Here is a 19703-nt window from a genome sequence, read left to right on the forward strand (position 1 = left end):
GATGCATCTCCCTGATGTAAACGCTTTCAGTGTATGATGGGAAGCCATTTATAAGAATTCCAACTAGAAGGGCACCTGGGTGGCTCAGGAGGTTAAGTGTCCAAGTTCAGCTCAGGTAATGATCTCTTGGTTCATGGGTTTTAGCCCCACGTCAGGCTCTGTGCTGACGGCTCGGAGCCTGGAGCCTGCTTGGGATTCTGTGTCTCCCCCTCTCTCTGCCCCTCCCCAATTTGTGCGGCCTCTCTTCCAAAAATAAAATCGTAAACATTAAAAAAAAAAAAAAAAAAGAATTCCAACTAGAGACTGGTAGGTTAAAAAGCTCTCTGGAAGCACTGTGAAACACAAATTAGAGAGATGAAAAGATTGGAGAAAAGTCAATGTGATGATGGTGATGTCATTTGACCTTTGAAGTAGGAAAGGGAGGAAAGGTGGTAATTGGTATTATGATTCATGTTATTCTGGCCAAAATAATACTTGGTTCGAGCAACTGAGCAAAACCAAGTAGATTATTTGGGAAAAACAAAATACTATAGAATTATGTTTATGTTTTCAAACATAATTATGTTCCTAGAGCATTACCTACACACAGGCACTAAATAAATATTTAACAAACTGAGAAGGGTTCCAAAGATTTGTACTTGTATCTCATTCACCTAAAACAAACAGTGCATAAGGTACAGTTGCATATATTTGACAAATATTTAATAGGGCTTTTGGAAAGATGGCAGAGCAGCACGGAGATGCTCAGCTTGTCTCGTCCCTGAACACAGCTAGATCAGCACCAAACCATTTTGCACACCCAGGAAATTGATCTGAGGATTATCACAACAATCTGCGTAACCTGAGCCACAGAATTCGGCAGGCAGGTAAGCGGTACAGAGAGGCGAGGCGAACTGAGGAAGAGAAAAGCCACGGAAGGCAGGGAGCTCTTTTTGCAGAGAGCACAAAGGAAAGGGAAGAGCCCAGCACACTGGGAGACTGCAGGGAGAACATGCCCCCGAAAGGGGCTGGCGGGAAAGAGAAAGAGTGAAAACGGTCACAGAGGACTGAACAAGAAATCTGTTCCCCAAAACCACTGATGGAAAGAAAGGAGAGGGTTTCAATACCACCAGGATTCTACCAACAGTGGAGCTCAGTGCCTGGTGGTGCTCTAGTCAGGAAGCAGGGCAAATCCCCAGGAGCAAGCAGCGTGGTCTGGGAGTCTGTGTGCTACACAGCGAGAAGTGCTTCCCCTGCTTAGTAGAGGCCATACAGCAGACATCAAAATCCAAGAAGCACAAAGAACTCCCATTAGATTCAACAAAAACCAACCAACACCAAGGCAAATCACAGTCAAATTCACAAAATACACAGACAAGGAAAGAATTATAAAAGCAGCAAGGGAAAAAAGGCCTTAACTTATAAGGGAAAACAGATCAGGTTCTCAGTAGACCTATCCACAGAAACTTGGCAGACCAGAAAGGAATGGCAGGATATATTCAATGTGCTGAATCGGAAAAAATATGCAGCCAAGAATTCTTTATCCAGCAAGACTGTCAATTCAAAATAGAAGGAGAGATAAAAAGTTTCCCAGACAAACAAAAACTAAAGGAGTTTGTGACCACTAAACCACCCCTGCAAGAAATTTTAAGGGGGACACTTTGAGTGGAGAAAAGATGAAACAAAACAAACAAGACCAAAAGCAACAGATAAAGGACCAGAAAACATCACCAGAAAATCTAACTCTACAGGCAACACAATGGCACTAAATTTATATCTTTCAGTACTCACTCTAAATGTCAAAGAACTAAACACTCCGGTCAAAAGACACAGGGTATCAGAATGGATAAGAAAACAAGACCCATCTATATGCTGCTTACAGGAGACCCATTTTAGACCCAAAGCATGATATGGAGAACCATATATCATGCTAATGGTCATCAAAAGAGAGCTAGAGTAGCAATACTTAGACAAACTAGATTTTACCAAGACACGAAGAAGGGCATTATATTATAATTAAGGGTAACTATGTCCCCAATGTGGAAGGACCCAATATATAAATCAATTAATCACAAATATAAAGAAACTCATTGATAATAATACCCTAATAGTAGGGGACTTCAACACCTCACTTATAGCAATGGATAGATCACCTAGGCAGAAAAATCAACAAGGAAACAATGGCTTTGAAAGACACACTGGACCAAAATCAACCATAAGAAAATACTTGGAAAGACTATAAATACTTGGAGATTAAAGAAGATTCTGCTACAGAATGAATGGGTTAAACAAGAAATTAAAAAGTACATGGAAGCAAATAAAATGAAAACACGACAGCTGAAAATCTCTAGGATGCAGCAAAGGAGATCGTAAGAGGGAAGTATATAGCAATCCAGGCCTTCCTGAAGGAATAATGGTCTCAAATCCACTATCTACCTTTATACCTAAAGGAACTGGAAAAAGAACAGCAAATAAAGCCAAAACCAGCACAAGAAGGGAAAATACAGACTAGAGCAGAAATCAATGACATTGGGGGGAAAACAACAACAGAAACAGTAGAACAGATCAATGAAACCAGGAGCTGGTTCTTTGAAAGAATTAACGAAACTGATAAACCCCTAGCCAGAATGATCAAAAAGGAAAAGGAAAGGATCAAATAAATAAAATCATGAATGAAAGAAGAGAGATCACAACCAACACTGCAGAAATACAAACAATAAGAGAATATTATGAGCAACTATATGCCAACAAATTGGGCAATCTGGAAGAAATGGATAAATTCCTAGAAACCTATAAACTACCAAAACTGAAACAAGAAGGAATAGAAAATTGGAACAGAATCATAAACAGTAAAGAAATTGAATCAGTAATCAAAAATCTCCCACAAGAGTCCTGGGCCAGATGGCTTCCCAAGGGAATTCTACCTGGGAATTTAAAGGAGAGTTAATACCTCCTTCTACATTTAAAGGAGAGTTAATACCTATTCTTCTAAAACTGTTCCAAAAAATAATAATGGAAGAAAAACTTCCAACTCATTCTACGAGACAAGCATTATCTTGATTCTAAAACCAGATAAAGACCCCACTAAAAGGGGGAAGTAAGACCAATTTCCCCGATGAACATACCTACAAAAATTCTCAACAAGATACTAGCAAATCAAATCCAACAATACATCAAAAAAATTCTTCACCATGATCAAGTGGGATTTATTTCTGGGCTGCAGGGGTGATTCAATATCTGCAAATCATTGGTTAATACATCACAACAATAAAACAAAGGATAAGAACCACATGATCCTCTCCGTAGATGCAGAAAAACATTTGACAAAATACAGTATCCTTTCCTGATAGAAAACCTTAAGAAAGGAAGAAGAGAAGGAACATACCTCAACATCACAAAGGCCATATATGGAAGACCACCACTAAGATCATCCTCAATTGGGGAAAACTGGAAGCTTCCTCCTAAGGTCAGGAACACAACAGGGGTGTCCTATCTCACCACTGCTGTCCAACACAGTACTGGAAGTCTTAGCCTCAGCAATCAGACAGCAAAAAGAAAAGGCATACATATTGGCAAGGAAGAAGCCAAACCTTCTCTTCACAGATGACATGATACTCTGTGGAAAACCCAAAAGACTCCACCAAAAAGTTGCCTGAACTGATCCATGAATTAGCCAAGTTGCAGGATAAAATCAACGTACAAAAATTGGTTGCATTTCTATACACCTATAATGAAGTGGCAGAAAGAGAAATCAAGGAATCAATCCCATTTACAATTGAACCAAAAACCATAAAAAAGCTAGAATAAACCTAATCAAAAAAGTGAAAAAGCTATACACTGAAAACTATAGAAAGCTTATGAAAGGAATCAAAGACACACACACAAAAGAAAAAACATTCCATGCTCATGGATTGGAAAAACAGAAAGTGTTGTTAAAATACCAATACTACTCAAAGCAATCTAAACAGTCAATATAATCCCTATCAAAATAACACCAGCATTCTTTAAAGAGCTAGAACAAACAATGCTAAAATTTGTATGGAGCCAGAAAAGACTCCAAATAACCAAAGCAATCCTGAAAAAGAAAACCAAAGCTGGAGGCATCACAATTCCAGACTTCAAGCTGTATTACAAAGCTGTAATCATCAAGACAGTATGGTACTGGCACAAAAACAGACACACAGATCAATGGAACACAATAGAGAACCCAGAAATGGACCCACAAACGTACGGCCAACGAATCTTTGACAAAGTAAGAAAGAATATCCAATGGAATAAAGACAGTCTCTTCAGTAAATGGTGCTGGGAAAACCAGACAGCAACATGCAGAAGAATGAACCTGGACCACTTCCTTACACTATACACAAAAATAAATGCAAAATGGATGAAAGACCTAAAAGAAAGACAGGAAGTCATCAAAATACTAGAGGAGATAACAGGCAACAACTTCTTTGACCTCGGCCCCAGCAACTTCTTACTTGACATGTCTCCAGAGGCAAGGGAAACAAAAGCAAAAATGAACTACTGAGACCTCATCAAGATAAAAAGCTTCTGCACAGAAAAGAAACAATCAGCAATGCTAAAAGGCAACCGAAAGAATGGGAGAAGATATCTGCAAATGACGTATCAGATAAAAGGTTAGTATCCAATATCTATAAACAACTTAACAAAATCAATACCACAAAAATAAATAATCCAGTGAAGAAATGGACAAAAGATACGAATAGACACTTCTCTAAAAAACACATCACGATGGCTAACAGACACGTGAAAAAATGCTCAACATCACTCATCATCACAGAAATACAAATCAAAACCACAATGAGATACCACCTCACAACCCTGTCAGGATGGCTAACATTAACAACTCAGGCAACAACAGAGGTTGGCGAGGGTGCAGAGAAAAAGGAACCCTTTGCACTGCTGGTGGGAATGCAAACTGGTGCAGCAACTCTGGAAAACAGTGTGGAGGTTCCTCAAAAAATTAAAAACGGAACAACCCTATGACCCAGCACTTGCACTACTAGGTATTTATCCAAAGGATACAGGAGTGCCGTTTCAAAGGGACACATGCACCCCAATATTTATACCAGTACTATTGACAATAGCCAAAAAGAAAGAGCCCAAATGTCCACTGACAGATGAATGGGTAAAGAAGATGTAGTATACATATATAATGGAGTATCACTCAGTGATTAAAAAGAAGGAACCCTTGCCATTTGCAACAATGTGGATAGAACTAGAGTGTATTATGCTAAGCAAAATAAGTTAGTCAGAGAAAGACAAATATGTGACTTCACTCCTATGAACTGAAAATACAAAACAGATGAACAGAAGGGAAGGGAAGCCAAACTCATATAAAAACAGAGGAGGAGACAAATCATACAAGGCTCAAATACAGAGAACTGGGGGTTGCTGGCAGGGTGGTGGGCGGGGGAATGGGCTAGATGGGAGATGGGCATTAAGGAAGGTACTTGGCTGGGATGAGCATTGGGTGCCGTATGTAAGTGATGAATCATTAAATTCTATTCTTGAAACATTATTACAATCTATGTTAACTAACTTGGATTTAAATTAAAAATAAATAAATAGGGGCGCCTGGGTGGTTCAGTCGGTTGAGCGTCCGAGTTCAGCTCAGGTCATCATCTCATAGCTCATGAATTTGAGCCCTGCATCAGGCTCTGTGCTGACAGCTCGAACCTAGAGCCTGTTTTGGATTCTGTGTCTCCCTCTTTCTCTGCCCTTCTCCCACTCATGCTTACTCACTCTCTCAAAAGTAAGTAAAATTTTTTAAAATTATTTGTAATAAATAAACGTTTAACAAATATTCACCACATAGAACTTATTGTACATGACATATAAACACAAACAATATGTTACTGGAAAAACCGCAGAAAAACTGTTCATCCACCTTACCTGCTAATATTCTGTACTTTATGCCATGTCAGTTTTGACTCCAATTTTCTGTGTGCAAGAGCAATTACACGGAAGCCCTGTTTAGTGTAATCTTCTAAGACTTTTTCAAAATCAGTAGGAACTTTTAAAAAGGAAAAAATAAATGCCATTGTTAAAACTGCAACTACAAGCTTACACAAATAACAGAATTTCACTCACAGCCTCGTTGATCCCTTACCTGTTTCAGGTTTACAAAGACTAGCAATGACTTCGGGCGCTCCTTTCATGTAGGCATCCATCTTCTTATCCCCTAGCACCCTTGCAACCACACTCATACGTTGCAAAGCAGAAGAAAATGGGAACTGGCGAACAATTCCTATCTCATAAATAGCCTGTGTAATTGCAAAAGATGCACAAAGCACTTATTATTCTTTTAGAATTTAAACACATATACTTAAGTAACAAGTAAACATTCTTCACTTACCGGAAGTTCAAACAGCTCCTAAAAACAAAAGGATAAAGAAACCGTACAGATTAGGTTCATTAACATACTCAAATTAAAAAAACAAAACCTTACATGCCCACAAAACACTATTTAAAAATTAGCAAGAAGCTTTGATTATTTCAAAGTCAGGTTTCAAGACTGCTTCTCTACTCCCTTTTTTAAAAAAATGTGTGCTTGAATATTTTAAAATATTTTGCTACCCTAAAATATTAACATATTAAGTACTAAAGTAAGGGGGAACATATTTTAAAATTCACTTAAGAGTAAAGCCATTCAATATTCTTTTTACTAAATCCTAGGAATTGAAAAGGATTCCTCACCATCTAAATCACAAGGCCTAAGTTGCTCAATAAGTAGTAAGGAAAAGTAATGGTACTGAGAATTACATCTCAATGTTTTACACACAGAGTGACTGCAACACACCAGATGCGGTGTTTGGGATAAATGTAGTTAAGATAATCATATCTGCCCTAAGAATTAAATAAAGGACATGTGATTTAGTCTTCTAGCAACAGTTCAAAATGAGGATTGAAAATGAACATCAACACTAAGTATTAACTTAAGTATTAAGTATTATCCAACTTCATGTGATTTCACACCATTTCTTGGTTTCCTGCAGGTATGGATTCCGGAAGCAGCTGTTTTGGAGGACGAACCACAGTGGGCATAATTCGATTATGAAGTGCTGTTTCCTCTTCAGTTGCTTCTTCCAGAATCTGAAAGGAAAATATCCAACACATTACTTCATAAAATTCAACTCACTGGTTCTACTTTCAAAAGAAACATTATGGCTGGGGTGCCTGGGTGGCTCAGTCGGTTAAGCATCCGACTTCGGCTCAGGTCATGATCTCACGGTTCGTGGGTTCGAGCCCCGCATCGGGCTCTGTGCTGACAGCTAGTTCAGAGCCTGGAGCCTGCTTCGGATTCTGTGTCTCCCTCTCTCTCTGACCCTCCCCTGCTCATGCTGTCTCTCTCTCTCTCTCAAAAATAAATAAAATATTTAAAAAAAAAAAAAAGAAACATTATAGCTATCTTCAGTGCAATAACAACAAAAAAGTCAGTATCCAAGGAATAAATGAGCACTACTAGATCACTAATATATTAGTATACTTATATTTATGTTAGTATAATATATAAGTAAAATTGCATGTATTTTAAACAAAGTTTAAGGGGCGCCTGGGTGGCTTAGTCGGTTGAGCGTCTGACTTTCGCTTAGGTCATGAGTGTCCAATTAGCCAATTTTACACAATTCTAAGACAGGTTTTAACATCCCTGAAATTGGGATGTATCTTATATGGCACTGATCACATCAAACAACAGCAATGACTGGTTATGTGGAAACATTCCACTGATAGTCTGTGGTAAGATCAAGCATCAAGACATCTCAGTGTCAACAAAACATGCTATTATGCAAACTTATTTATTTAACCCATTTTTAAAAGATCCACAAACAACACTAAATCTACTGAAAATCTGTTCAGCTGGGGAGAAGTTTTAGAAAACATATAAGATGAACCAGTCCTATTTACTCTTATAAATTATCCTCTAAAGGCCTTTTGGGAATTAAATTTGACAAGTATTTATTGTGGGCTATCAGAAGACGGACAAGCATCAATCCAGACATCCATCTCCCTGTTTCAGAACATTAACAAAACAGGGGTGCCCAGGTGGCACAATCAGTTGAGTGTAAGATTCTTGATTTTGGGTTGAGTGTACAACTCAGTTTGTGGGAATGAGCTCCGTGTCATGCTGACAGCGTGGAGCCTGTTTGGGATTCTTTCTTTCTCTAAATAAATCAATAAACATTAAAAAAAAAAATTAAAAAATACAAAAAAAGAAAGAATCCTTTAAAAATAAACAAAAAACTGGGGCGCCTGGGTGGCTCAGTTGGTTAAGCGTTCAACTTTGGCTCAGGTCATGATCTCACAGTTCGTGGGTTCAAGCGCAGAACCTGCTTGGGATTCTTTGTCTCCCTCTCTCTCTGCCCCTCCTCTGCTCTCTCTCTCTCAAAATAAATAAATAAACAAACATTTTAAAAGTAAAGAGAAAATCAAAAGAAGGATTTCAAATATGAAGACAAAAGGTAAACTGAAACTATATTGATGAAAAGAGCAAAGAAAAAAACAGTAGCCCAGAATAAACACACGAGGACCTACAGGAGAGGTTCATTTTTTTTCAGCCAGAATAGTTGAGCTAAGCAAGATAAAAACAAAAACCAAGCCCGGGGGTTACTGTCGAGAGAGAGGAGCTACCTCCCTGACAAAACGCTGCTCCGGTGAGGGTCAGCAGAGCGAGTGAGGACAGCAACTACAAGGCCAGCTCTGCAGCCCTGGTCTGAGGAACAGCCCCCTGATGAGGATGCACCCTCAGCACACAGAGAGCCCCCCTGGGTCAGCCTCGCCATTCAGGAGAGACACAGCTCAAGTAAAAAGACTAAGACACACACGGGCAATGACAAAAACCTGACTATCGCTGGGGCGCCTGGGTGGCTCAGTCGGTTAAGTGTCCAACTTCGGCTCAGGTCATGATCTCACAGATCGTGGGTTTGAGCTCTGCGTCGGGCTCTGTGCTCACAGCTCAGAGCCTGGAGCCTGTCTTCAGATTCTGTAGCTCCCTCTCTCTGCCCCTCCCCTGCTCATGCTGTCTCTCTCTCTCTCAAAAATAAATAAAACTAAAAAAAAAAACAAAACAAAACAAAAAAAACCCGACTGTAGCTCCCTGGAATTATCGCAGCAATCCTTCATTCTTAAATATGAAAGTACCATCAAGATGTATAATGAAAACCAAAGGCATGAAGGAAAAAGACCAAGTGTTGGGAGGGTGAAAGAAAACTGACCCACAGAAAATAATTCAGAAGCCAGAAGGGAACTTTAAAAACCTTATTATTGCATCTGTAAAAGAAAATACTGTGAAATGATAACCAGAAAACACTGCAGGCACTCAAAGGATCAAAGGATCAAAAGCCAAAACAAATAGAAAGTATAAACAGACAAAACTGTGTGTGGGTATGTGTGTGTGTAAACAACACAGAAAGAACATGACGACAAAACAACAATGAAGACACAGAACTATACTTTTCACCTATGGTCAACAGATTACTGGTATTGAAAATCATCTTTCTGACTCAGGCCTATTACCCCAAATTGCTGATAGCTGATTTCTCTTATAAACATAGAGCAGACACCAAAGCAGGTCCTCCTCTATTAAAGGTGTTTAAGTGAGTTAATTTAACTAAACAGATACTTTTTTACACAATTATGAATGTTTCTCCAATGACGTACCTTTAGAAATTACACATTTCCTTTTATGGTACAAGATCAACCAGTCATCAAAACAACAGTAGAAACCATCTTCCTGGTGCAAGATTATTTTCCTTCAAGTTCCTTCTGCTTTAAAATATTGAACTCACCCATCCAATGGCTTCGAACATTTTCAAATCGAGTGGATCACCAGAAAGCACTCCTTCAATCTTTGTGAGTGAGTGGCAGGTAGCCATACAAGCCACAAACTGAGACTTTACCAGTATCTCATTGCAAACATTTTCTTCTGGCAAAAGAAAACTAAATAGAAAACACTGAATTAGATTCATAAACCCCAAGACAATAAATATCCTAAGCATACTCAGGTTTTATAATTTTAAAAAAAGGAAATAAAAATGTTTGCATTTCTGCACATGTTAACTTTCACTATAGTTTTGGCATTCTTCCATGTAAATTACACATTAGCTAAAATCCCATCTTATCTAAAATTCTGAATACCTATGCCAGACATAAAATATAGAAAATACTAGATACTAAATAATTAAAATTCCTGCCTATCGGCATATGATACATAATACATAAAATTTTGTATTTTGTGTTTCTTTTGTAGAAACACAAAGTGAATGTGTAACACATCATCATTTAAATGCATAAACCAAGCTCATAAGAAAGAAAAGGAAATTTTCAAGTGCCAGAAATGGAAGGGAAGGAAAGCCAGAGGACTGCCTGAGAGAGAAGGCAGAAGGAAGGGAGCCATCCCAGGACCCTAAGGACCCAGGCTTTAATTCCCACACAGGAATGGAAGACAAAGTCCTGGCCAGATAAAAAGTGGGGAGTTCAAACTGAGAGGATCCCTTTCACCGAAGAGAGCCAGTGATTTTGAAGAGCATCCTTGGAAAAATATTATACTAAAAATAATTTACCTACACATCCAGAGGAATAACTAAGAATAAGCTGATCTCTTTCTCTCACCCAAAGCTCTAGAAGATAGTTAGTATCTGTGTAATATTTACTGTGCACCAGGCACTGTTCTAATAACTTGAAACATATCTGACTCATGTCCTCCTCACACCAGAAGAGGAGATTTTATGATACTCATGTTATAGAAGACGACACTGGAACAGAGAGTTAAGGAACCTGCCAAGGTTACACAGCACACAAGTGGCAGAGCAAAGGTTCAAACACAGGAAGTCTAGTTTTAGGGCATAACTCTGAATCCCTACACCAGTCAAGCTAGGATCTGGGTTTGAATCCATGCTACTGCTGGTCCAGAGATCCTCAGGTTATGAAAGTAACATGAAAGCTCATCTGGCACCACCGATGCCACTCTGGGCCAAGCACAGTCTAAACTCTCCAGAGAGGAGCTCCCACAACACAGCCACAAAGAAATCTCACAGAAAAATCCTGCTGAGCTTAAGTCCATAATTTAAAAATGCACTGAGAAACATTCCCATGACTCAACAGACACAACAGAGACAGAATTAGAATCCCATAAATTTGAGATAATAGAATGGCAATCTGAAAGAATGCAAAAAGGGCAACTTTTAAATTAAAGACTTAGAAAAAGAACAAGACACCATGGGGGTAGAGGAGGACAGGCAGACTTGGAAAAAACCAAGTGCAATCTCCTGTCTAACCTATGGCCAGGATGCTCAGATGGAGGGAAAAAGAACGGGGAAAAGGTCATAAGGGAATTAAAAAAAAAAAAAAAAAAGCTGAAAAACTTCCCTAATTTACGAAAAGCACAAATCTTTGGAATCAAGAAGCAAACAAATGAATTCAACCTATACATACTAACCTGGATAAATCTTGAAAACAATGTTAAGAGGCAAAAAAAAAAAAAAAAAAGGAAAGAAAAAAGAAGGCAGCAAAAACACATGTACATCTTATCAGTGATGTACATTTATTTACAGATAAGTCTTCTTTAGAGACAGAGATGGAGACTAAATACATAAACATACAAAGATAGTAAGAGAACACAACTTCAGAATGATGGTAGAGACATGGGAAGGGATAGATTAAGACTTTAGTAGTATCTGTAATATTTTAAATCTTTTAAAAGAGATCTGAAGCAAATATGACAAAATGTCAATTGTTTAATCTTGGCGGTGGGTACAAAGCTGTCATATTATTTTATGTATGTTTGAATGTTTCAGATATTTAAATATTATTAAGTAACTAATAAATTATCAAGTCTATCTAATATTTACCGTGTATTTTCCACTCGTTGAATCCCCCACAGATCTAAACCATCTTCAGTAAGGGTTCCAGTCTTTAAAAATAAATAAATAAATAAATAAATAAATAAATAAACAAACGCACATATATACAAAGTATAATACCTCCCCCCAAAAAAGAAAAACATGAAAAGCTATGTTACATATACATAATAAAGTAGAACATAACTGTAAACAAAGGAAACTACTAAGATCTCTGTATACTCATATAAAATAACTTCCAGGAAAAATAGTTACAGTGGGGAAAGGGTACATACAGAACTTTCCTTGTGATATGGTTCCTCTGCGGGGCCTGGGCGGGGGGCAGGGGGAGCGTATGTATATAAAGAACTGTATGTTTATGGACTTGTATTATGAAAAAAACAGAATGCAACAATTAATCAATCAATCAAGGATCCCTACAAAGGAAGGAGACATTAAAACACAGGAAGCCAAAAAGGGAAGAGAACACATTAAATGACATCAGGAGGATGTATATGACCTGGTTCCTTCAATAAGATGATTCAGGATAAGGGGCAAGAGAAACAACTGTTACAGATTAATTGGAACCAATGCAATCATTGTTTGGATTCCAACAGAAAAAACAAATCGTAAAACTTTGAGACACTTTTGAGAAAGGCAGGGAAATCTGAGTATAAACTGGATATCAGATAATACTAAAGAATTGTTAATCTTGTTAAGTGGAATACAATAATGGTACTGCAATTAATTTTTTAACATCTTCTAGAGATAAAATGGAGGCATACTGGGTGAAAGAATGTCTGATGCTGCCACCTTCAAAATGAGGGGACAGATGAAGTAAAATCAACAAAATGCTGATTAACTGTTAAAGCTGAGTGATGGGTAAACCAGGGCTTTTTATACTTGTATCTTTCTCTACTTTTGTATCTACATAAAAATCTTAATAGTAAGGTTTCCAGAAAAGACAGGCATAAGTAAAATTTTCCAAACAGAAAAATATAAAATGCAGTCATAGGATAGGACTTTTTTTTTTTTTTTTTAAGTAATTCCATACCTAACGTGGGGCTGAAACTCACGACCCCAAGATCAAGAGTCGCGCACACTGCCAACTGAGCCAGCTAGCTGCCCCAGGATATGACTTTTTTAAACAAAGTATGTCTCACATTTCTCTCTTTAATAATGAATGTGCCCAAAAATCTTACTATAATATCAGTTACCAACAAGAGCTTGATGGGAGGGTTTCTGGTCAAGATTTAATTCCTAAAACTCTAATTTCAGCAAAGAAAAGGAAAACTCTTTGTAGGACAAGGCAAGGAATATTTCATACAGGTACAAAATTGGTCATTTTCACATAAAATTGTGAAATCAGTGACCTTAGTAAGTTTGAAACATATTCAATAAAATCATAGGGCAAACTTTAACTAAATATATATACTTAATAGCAACAAAATTCCAGTAAATATATCTGTATGGAGCTTACTCTGGTAAAAATAAGAAAGATCAGATCATCTTTACTACTAATATAAGGGATAGTTCTGGATATGAATGATTAGACAACTGCAGATTTGAGCAAATAAGCAATACCCAAAGTATTAAAAAATGAAAAAGCAATGAGAGGAAATATACAAAAATGGTTTGGTGCCAAGTAAGTTGAAAAAGAGGAATATTAGAAGAACATGAAACAATGTGAGCAAATTTGACAGAGAATACAGAAAACCTTACTCTAAATGTTTAAAAGCTACCCAAGTAACCTTTGAGAATGATTACAAAACTGAACCAACCTTGTCAAAGCAAACAAGATTCAGCTGTCCACAGATATTTATCCTTTGAGGACTGATACAGAAAATACCAATTTTTTTCAGTCTTCTTTGGGCATACACAATCCCAGCTGTCATTGCAGCTGGAAGTGCAGGTGGCACAGTAATGGTAATGATATCCAAGGACTCGATAATTATGACCCCAACTTCTACCTACGATTAACACAAAAATAAATGTCAGACTCCCCAATATCAAATATCTACTAATCTAATGTGGCTATTAGTGAAGAATCTATAAACCATTTTCAATTTTATACATAAGTGTGCATGGATTCACATCCATCAAGTATTTACAATTTTTTTCCGTTTAGAGTCTGCAAAATAGAAAGCTCAATGAATTGTCAAAATGGACTGTGGAATATAAGCTATTTTTAAAGGAAATCTTCATTTTAAGAGCTCTATGTGCTTCACATACCACACACTTCAAAATTCAACAAATATCTATCAAATACTGACTTGCTACAAGCACTGTGCCCATCTCCAAAAGGGATGGAAAAGAGAAATTTGACCAGGTCTCTTAGAAGTATCTTCAATTAAGTAATCACAAATAACTTGAATGCTATATATCCCAGAAGTTACAAAGAGAAAATAAAGCTTTTGGTGACTTTGTGTAACAAAGAAGCAAGAAAAAGATCACCTAAACCAGAGCTGTCCCAAAGAACTTTCTATGATGAAACTGTTCTATACTGTACTTTCCTAAAGTAACAGCTACTAGTCTCATATAATTTAATTTAAATTAAAAGTTAGGTTCTTCATCTCATTTAGCCCCATTTCAAATCCTCAGCAGCCACACGTGATCATTAAGAATCAAACCCTATTAAGAGTCCCGTTTACATACCTTATTTAAGATGCTATTGACAATAGTGTAGATAAACCCAATGCCAGCCACTGCCACAAGACACAGTAGAAACAAATAGGCATCTCTGTAGAGTTTAAAATCAGTTGGTTTGGGATATAATATAGAACGAACAAGCTGTCCTTTGGAAGTACTAAATCCTTTGAAAAAATTTAAAGAAGAAAATGACTGTATTTTTATAAGAAAATGAGAATCAACTCCCAAAGTAAAATCTCTTTTAAACATTCAGTAAGTATCAAATATGCTAAACCATGCAAGAAGAGATGAAATGTTTTCTACCTGTTCTAACTACTACAGCTTTGACAAGTTCTCCAGTGTAGAAACGAGTTTGAATTACAGTAGTCCCACAAAACAAAGTGTGTCGTTTATGTATTTCTGGACTATAGAATTCATCTCCCATTCCTTTTATGTCCACTGAAGGATTTGGCAAATTAGTCTTTGTCACTGGAACACTCTCTCCTTTAAAAAATATAATAAATAATAAATTAAAGCATAAAATCAGCATCAAATACACAAATCTTGAATTGTTAAATAGTTTACATGTTATCATACTACTGCTTTAATAGTTAAGAATTCTCAGGGTTTGGGGGGCGGGGTGGGGTAAATGGATAAAGGGCATTAAGGAATCTACTCCTGAAATCATTGTTGCACTATGTGTTAAGTAACTTGGATGTAAATTTTAAAAAACAATAAAATTTTTTTAAAAAACTGAAGGTACTGTGGATTACCTAACCCTACCTCAAAGAAAAGCGTGTGTACTAAAAATATATTTAGTTTAGATAGATTAGTTTTACATTTGTTGTGTTACAGGATACTATAATAAATGTAAATGAAGTAAAAAAAAAAAAAAAAAGTATAAAAAAAACCGAAAAGAATTCTCATATGCGTGGGGTGCCTGGCTGGCTTGGTCAGTAGAACATGAAATTCTTAATCTTGGGGGTGTTAAGAATTACTTAAAAAAATTAAAAAGCTTTAAAAAAAAAAAAGAGTTCTCTTATGTGGATAACAAAGCTTATTCAATTAACTTTGTATCTACCAATTTCCTTGCTGAAAAATATCAAGCCTTGCCTCCCACAATAATTCCTGAAAGTGAGCTGTGAGTCATAATAATTTGGAAATGATTTTGTAATGTTTCAGGTAAGAAGACCAGGTAGTTGCCACAGCCCAGCATCTGCTCTCTTATACCTAAAAAGTGAATTGGAAAGCACTCTGCAACCTCAAACACAAAGATGTGAAGACCTACTCCTAACCTCCACTAAACAAACACACACACACACACACACACACACACACACACACACACACACACACACCTCTAGGGAAGGGAGAGGAGAAAGATGTAGTATGATAGCTCTCTCAAACAACAACAAAATGCCAAGTTCTTTTTACCATTAAAATTTAATTCTCTGTATGTAGCACTCATATTTCTTGTTTCAAAGATGTCAAGTATGTGGGGATATTTGTGTGACTGTGTTTTAAGACAAGACTCTTAACAGTTTGAAAACATATAGGAATCACTTCTTTCCAGGTTGACCCCCCCCAAAAAAAAAAAAGTGAAGTGATAAATTATATGAAGTTCTACCTTCAGATTACGAATTTCCAAAGTGAAGTCATTTCAAAGTCTAGTTCTCCTCCCCCCTACACCAGTTTAAAGAAAAATAAAATCTTTATTTCTACTTGTTACACATCAAATAGGGAAGTAAATATGCTGCCATTCTCTGTAGGCAAAGGACTTATTTCCTCTTCCCTTACTGCAAAATATTTCTCCATGTCAAAAGAAGTATGTCAAAAGATGTAGTGAACACCAGCATAATAATTTAGTCTCACAACTGAGTATAATGAAGAATCTGGTCCCCTCAGAATAATAGAGAAAAAAAAAAATCTTCATTATCCACCACAGTCATAACATGAGTAAAGAATACAAATAATATTTTACAAGTAGAGATATAATAAGATAGTTAAATAGCTTAATCAGTAACTACGGAATCCTAATATCATTATAAACTGATCTGATTTTCACTCATTTAGTTTACCTGTTAACATGCTTTCATTTACAATGCAAGTACCATTAATTAGAACTGCATCACAGGGCATCACTGTCCCATTCAATGGAATGATCATAACATCTCCTGGCACAAGGTCTGTAGAAAAGATCTCTTCTATTTCTGGATTTAAAGAAAGAAAAAGAAAGAAAAATCTGAATAGAAAATTCTTTAACTCATGGGGTGCCTGAGTGGCTCAGTCAGTTAAATGTCTGACTTCAGCTTAGGTCATGCTCTCACAGGTTATGAGATCAAGACTCGCACATCAGGCTCTGCGCTGACAGTGTGGAGCCTGCTTGGATCCTCTGTGCCCCTCTCTCTCTGCCCCTCCACCGCTCGTGTGCGTGCGGGCTCTTTCTTGCCTCAAAAATAAACAAACATTTTAAAAAATGTAAAAAATAAAACAGAGTATCATTGAACTTGAAATTAAAATGCAAGGGGAAGAAATTAAAATACTGTCTGAAGGTCGCCTGACCTCAAGAATTTAAACATATAATGGCGTTAAGTAGGACAATCTCAATAAATGAAAAGAAGACAAATAATATTATTATTCCTTAGGCTAACAAAGCATGGTGTTTACGTGTGTAAGGTAGTTTGACCTCTGATAGGATGCCAACTGCACACAGGTGATGCCAAGTCCTCTCTGACCAAGCAGATGGCTAGACTTCAACACTCGTAACAGCCCTCTTAGAAAACAGTGAGTCAACACATGAAATCCCCTACTACAGGTTAAAAAGCTCAGATTTCTATTATCCCTTGGAAACAGTAGAAAGCATTGAAATGTTTAATGTATTTTCTCTTTTTTATTATCATTATTATTATTAATGTTTATTTTTGAGAGACAGACACAGCGTAAGCATGGGAGGGGCAGAGAGAGAGAGGGAGACAGAATCCAAAGCAGGCTCCAGGCTCTAGTACAAAGGCTGACACAGGGCTCGAACTCACGAACCTAGAGATCATAACCTGAGCCGAAGTCAATGCTTAACTGACAGAGCCACCCAGGCAACCCAAGTGTATTTTCTATTTCAACAGCATTTTTTACACCATTCTTCTTCTCACTTCCACTATTTATAACTTTTAATATTTCAATTCCTTCTCAATATTCCTAAAATAGTCCTAACATTTTAGATACATGTTAAATAAATTTACAAAATAAACATAGTAGTTTATCTAGGTCATTATTTCCTTAGAAATTTGTACATTATTCAAGTTAGCTAAACACTTTTTTAAAAGATCTTCTCAAGTAAAAGGAGGTTTTTCTAGAAGACTGCCTTATATTTAGACTCTCTCTCTTTCCCTCCCTCCCTCCCTCAGGTTTAATACTAGGCTCAGAAGAGAGTTATGCTAGTTTGTAAACAAAGACAGGTGAGGAGAAACTACTGTTTGTGATGTTAGTCTGTAAGAAGAAAACTCTTTTCGTTTCTAAAAAACTGAGTACTTTACGGAGCTATGAGGAAACAACTTCTAAAGAGTTCTAAGGATACTAAGCATATACCAGGCATAATAATTTTTGTTTTTAAATAAACTTGACTGTTTCAAAGCTTGAAATGCCACTTGAAAGTCTACTTCCCTCAGGTACACCAGAAAACAAACTGCCAATGATCCGTCAGAGTTTACAAAGGGGATGAAGGAAGGTGCGAGTTGAACGCCACGTCCTAACATCCCCAGAGCAGCAGCAGCAGCAGAGCAGGAAGAGGAGGAGCACCAAGAGAGGAGGCAGACACTCCCAGCTACGGCCACAAGTGACCAGGAAGCACCCGCCAGGCCAAACTGTGCTTGTGCTCGGATGTAGTGAGTACAGTGAGCCAAGAGAAGGGAGACAGATTTGATGCTCTCAACCAAGCAGAGCGCCTACTGCTCCACGGCCCCGGGCTGCTGTGCGGCCACCGGCCCTTTACCTCCTGTCTCCCTCTTCAACAGCACATCACACAAACTAACACGTCCAAGTCATTATCCTTCCCTACAATCCTGCTTCTCCCCGTGTCACTTAATTAAATGGCACTGATGTCCATCCCCCAAGCCTGACATCACCCTATCCCCTCGCATCCAGTGAATCATCAAATCCTTTTCAATGCCCACATTTAATTATCTTTCAGTCCCATCTCATTTCTACCCATCTCCACAATCCTCACCTAGATCCATTTCATGCCTTCAATATTACTCCCTTCTGAACCCATCTGAACATAGCAGCCAAAACGATTTTTTCAAAAATGCAAACATCAGATCACCCCCCTGCTTTTAAGCCCTTCAATGGCTTCCCATTACCTTTTGGAATGAGGCCAAATTCCTTTACATGCCTTAGATCCATCACCTAGCTGCCATTATCTAGCTGCTGTACCGGTCACACTGAGTTTCCCTCAATTTTTACAACGACCAAGCTCCCTCTCATTTCCAGAACACTGGACACTTAGAACCCTCTTCTCTCCCTCTCTCACCCCCACCATACCACCTTCTTGCCTACCTCTTATCCAACTCAACCACTTAAAAATACTCTTTCCAAGAAGCCATCCCTGACACCTATGGTAAATGAGTTCTCTCTAATACATCTAAATTCCCTGACCTGTCCTTATCATAGCATTTGTCACACTTTGTTGTTACTATTTATCACCTGCCTTTCCAACTAGACAGAAGTTCAATGATGGCAAGGACTAAGTCCACTGCATTTCCAGAGCCTATCACAGTACCTATCATATCACAGAAAAAGAAACTACAATGAGTTTCACACAAACTCAGAGATGAGTACAAATCCAAACACTTATTTTTACTTCTTAAAATGAATGCACATGTATAATACACTGTCTTGCTCAGTCATCAGTGCTCAATGGGTAGCTTTTTTGACGTATTTATCCAAGTGTTACCTAAAGTACTTACCTCCGTTCACTCTGCAAACTGAAACTCTCACAGTGCTGTGAGCTGCCACCATGTCATGCAACATAATATATTGCTGAAACGGGGGGGTGGGGGGGGAGTGAAAATTAGTGAATACAAACCCACTCTTCAAGATATTTAAAAGCAAAGGTGCTATAAAGTAAGTTAATATGGTAAATGTATACTATTCTGCCATTAAAAATGTCAAGAATGAAAGATTCAAAGATTATTCAATTAGCTCTAGACAAAATAAGAAGTACTTTAATTAATGAGACAGCCCTGA

General features: G+C 37.5%; 1 protein-coding gene across 5 annotated transcripts in view; it reads right to left on the reverse strand.

Annotated features, from left to right (window-relative positions):
* Positions 1–19703, reverse strand: part of ATP13A3 (ATPase 13A3) — an 85477-nt gene that overhangs the window by 32024 nt on the left and 33750 nt on the right. For all 5 annotated transcript variants that reach the window (XM_039230308.1, XM_039230309.1, XM_039230306.1 and 2 more), the window contains 11 exons: positions 19424–19496; positions 16544–16675; positions 14790–14969; positions 14493–14650; positions 13619–13807; positions 11850–11911; positions 9789–9939; positions 6979–7095; positions 6359–6376; positions 6113–6266; positions 5896–6016 (listed from right to left, as the gene is read on the reverse strand). In XM_039230308.1, coding sequence (XP_039086239.1) covers positions 5896–6016; positions 6113–6266; positions 6359–6376; positions 6979–7095; positions 9789–9939; positions 11850–11911; positions 13619–13807; positions 14493–14650; positions 14790–14969; positions 16544–16675; positions 19424–19496 — 1355 coding nt within the window. The remainder of the gene's footprint in view (positions 1–5895; positions 6017–6112; positions 6267–6358; positions 6377–6978; positions 7096–9788; positions 9940–11849; positions 11912–13618; positions 13808–14492; positions 14651–14789; positions 14970–16543; positions 16676–19423; positions 19497–19703) is intronic.

The sequence above is a fragment of the Hyaena hyaena genome, unplaced genomic scaffold, assembly GCF_003009895.1.
Source record: "Hyaena hyaena isolate Hyena2069 unplaced genomic scaffold, ASM300989v1 scaffold_45, whole genome shotgun sequence".
Taxonomy (NCBI): domain Eukaryota; kingdom Metazoa; phylum Chordata; class Mammalia; order Carnivora; family Hyaenidae; genus Hyaena; species Hyaena hyaena.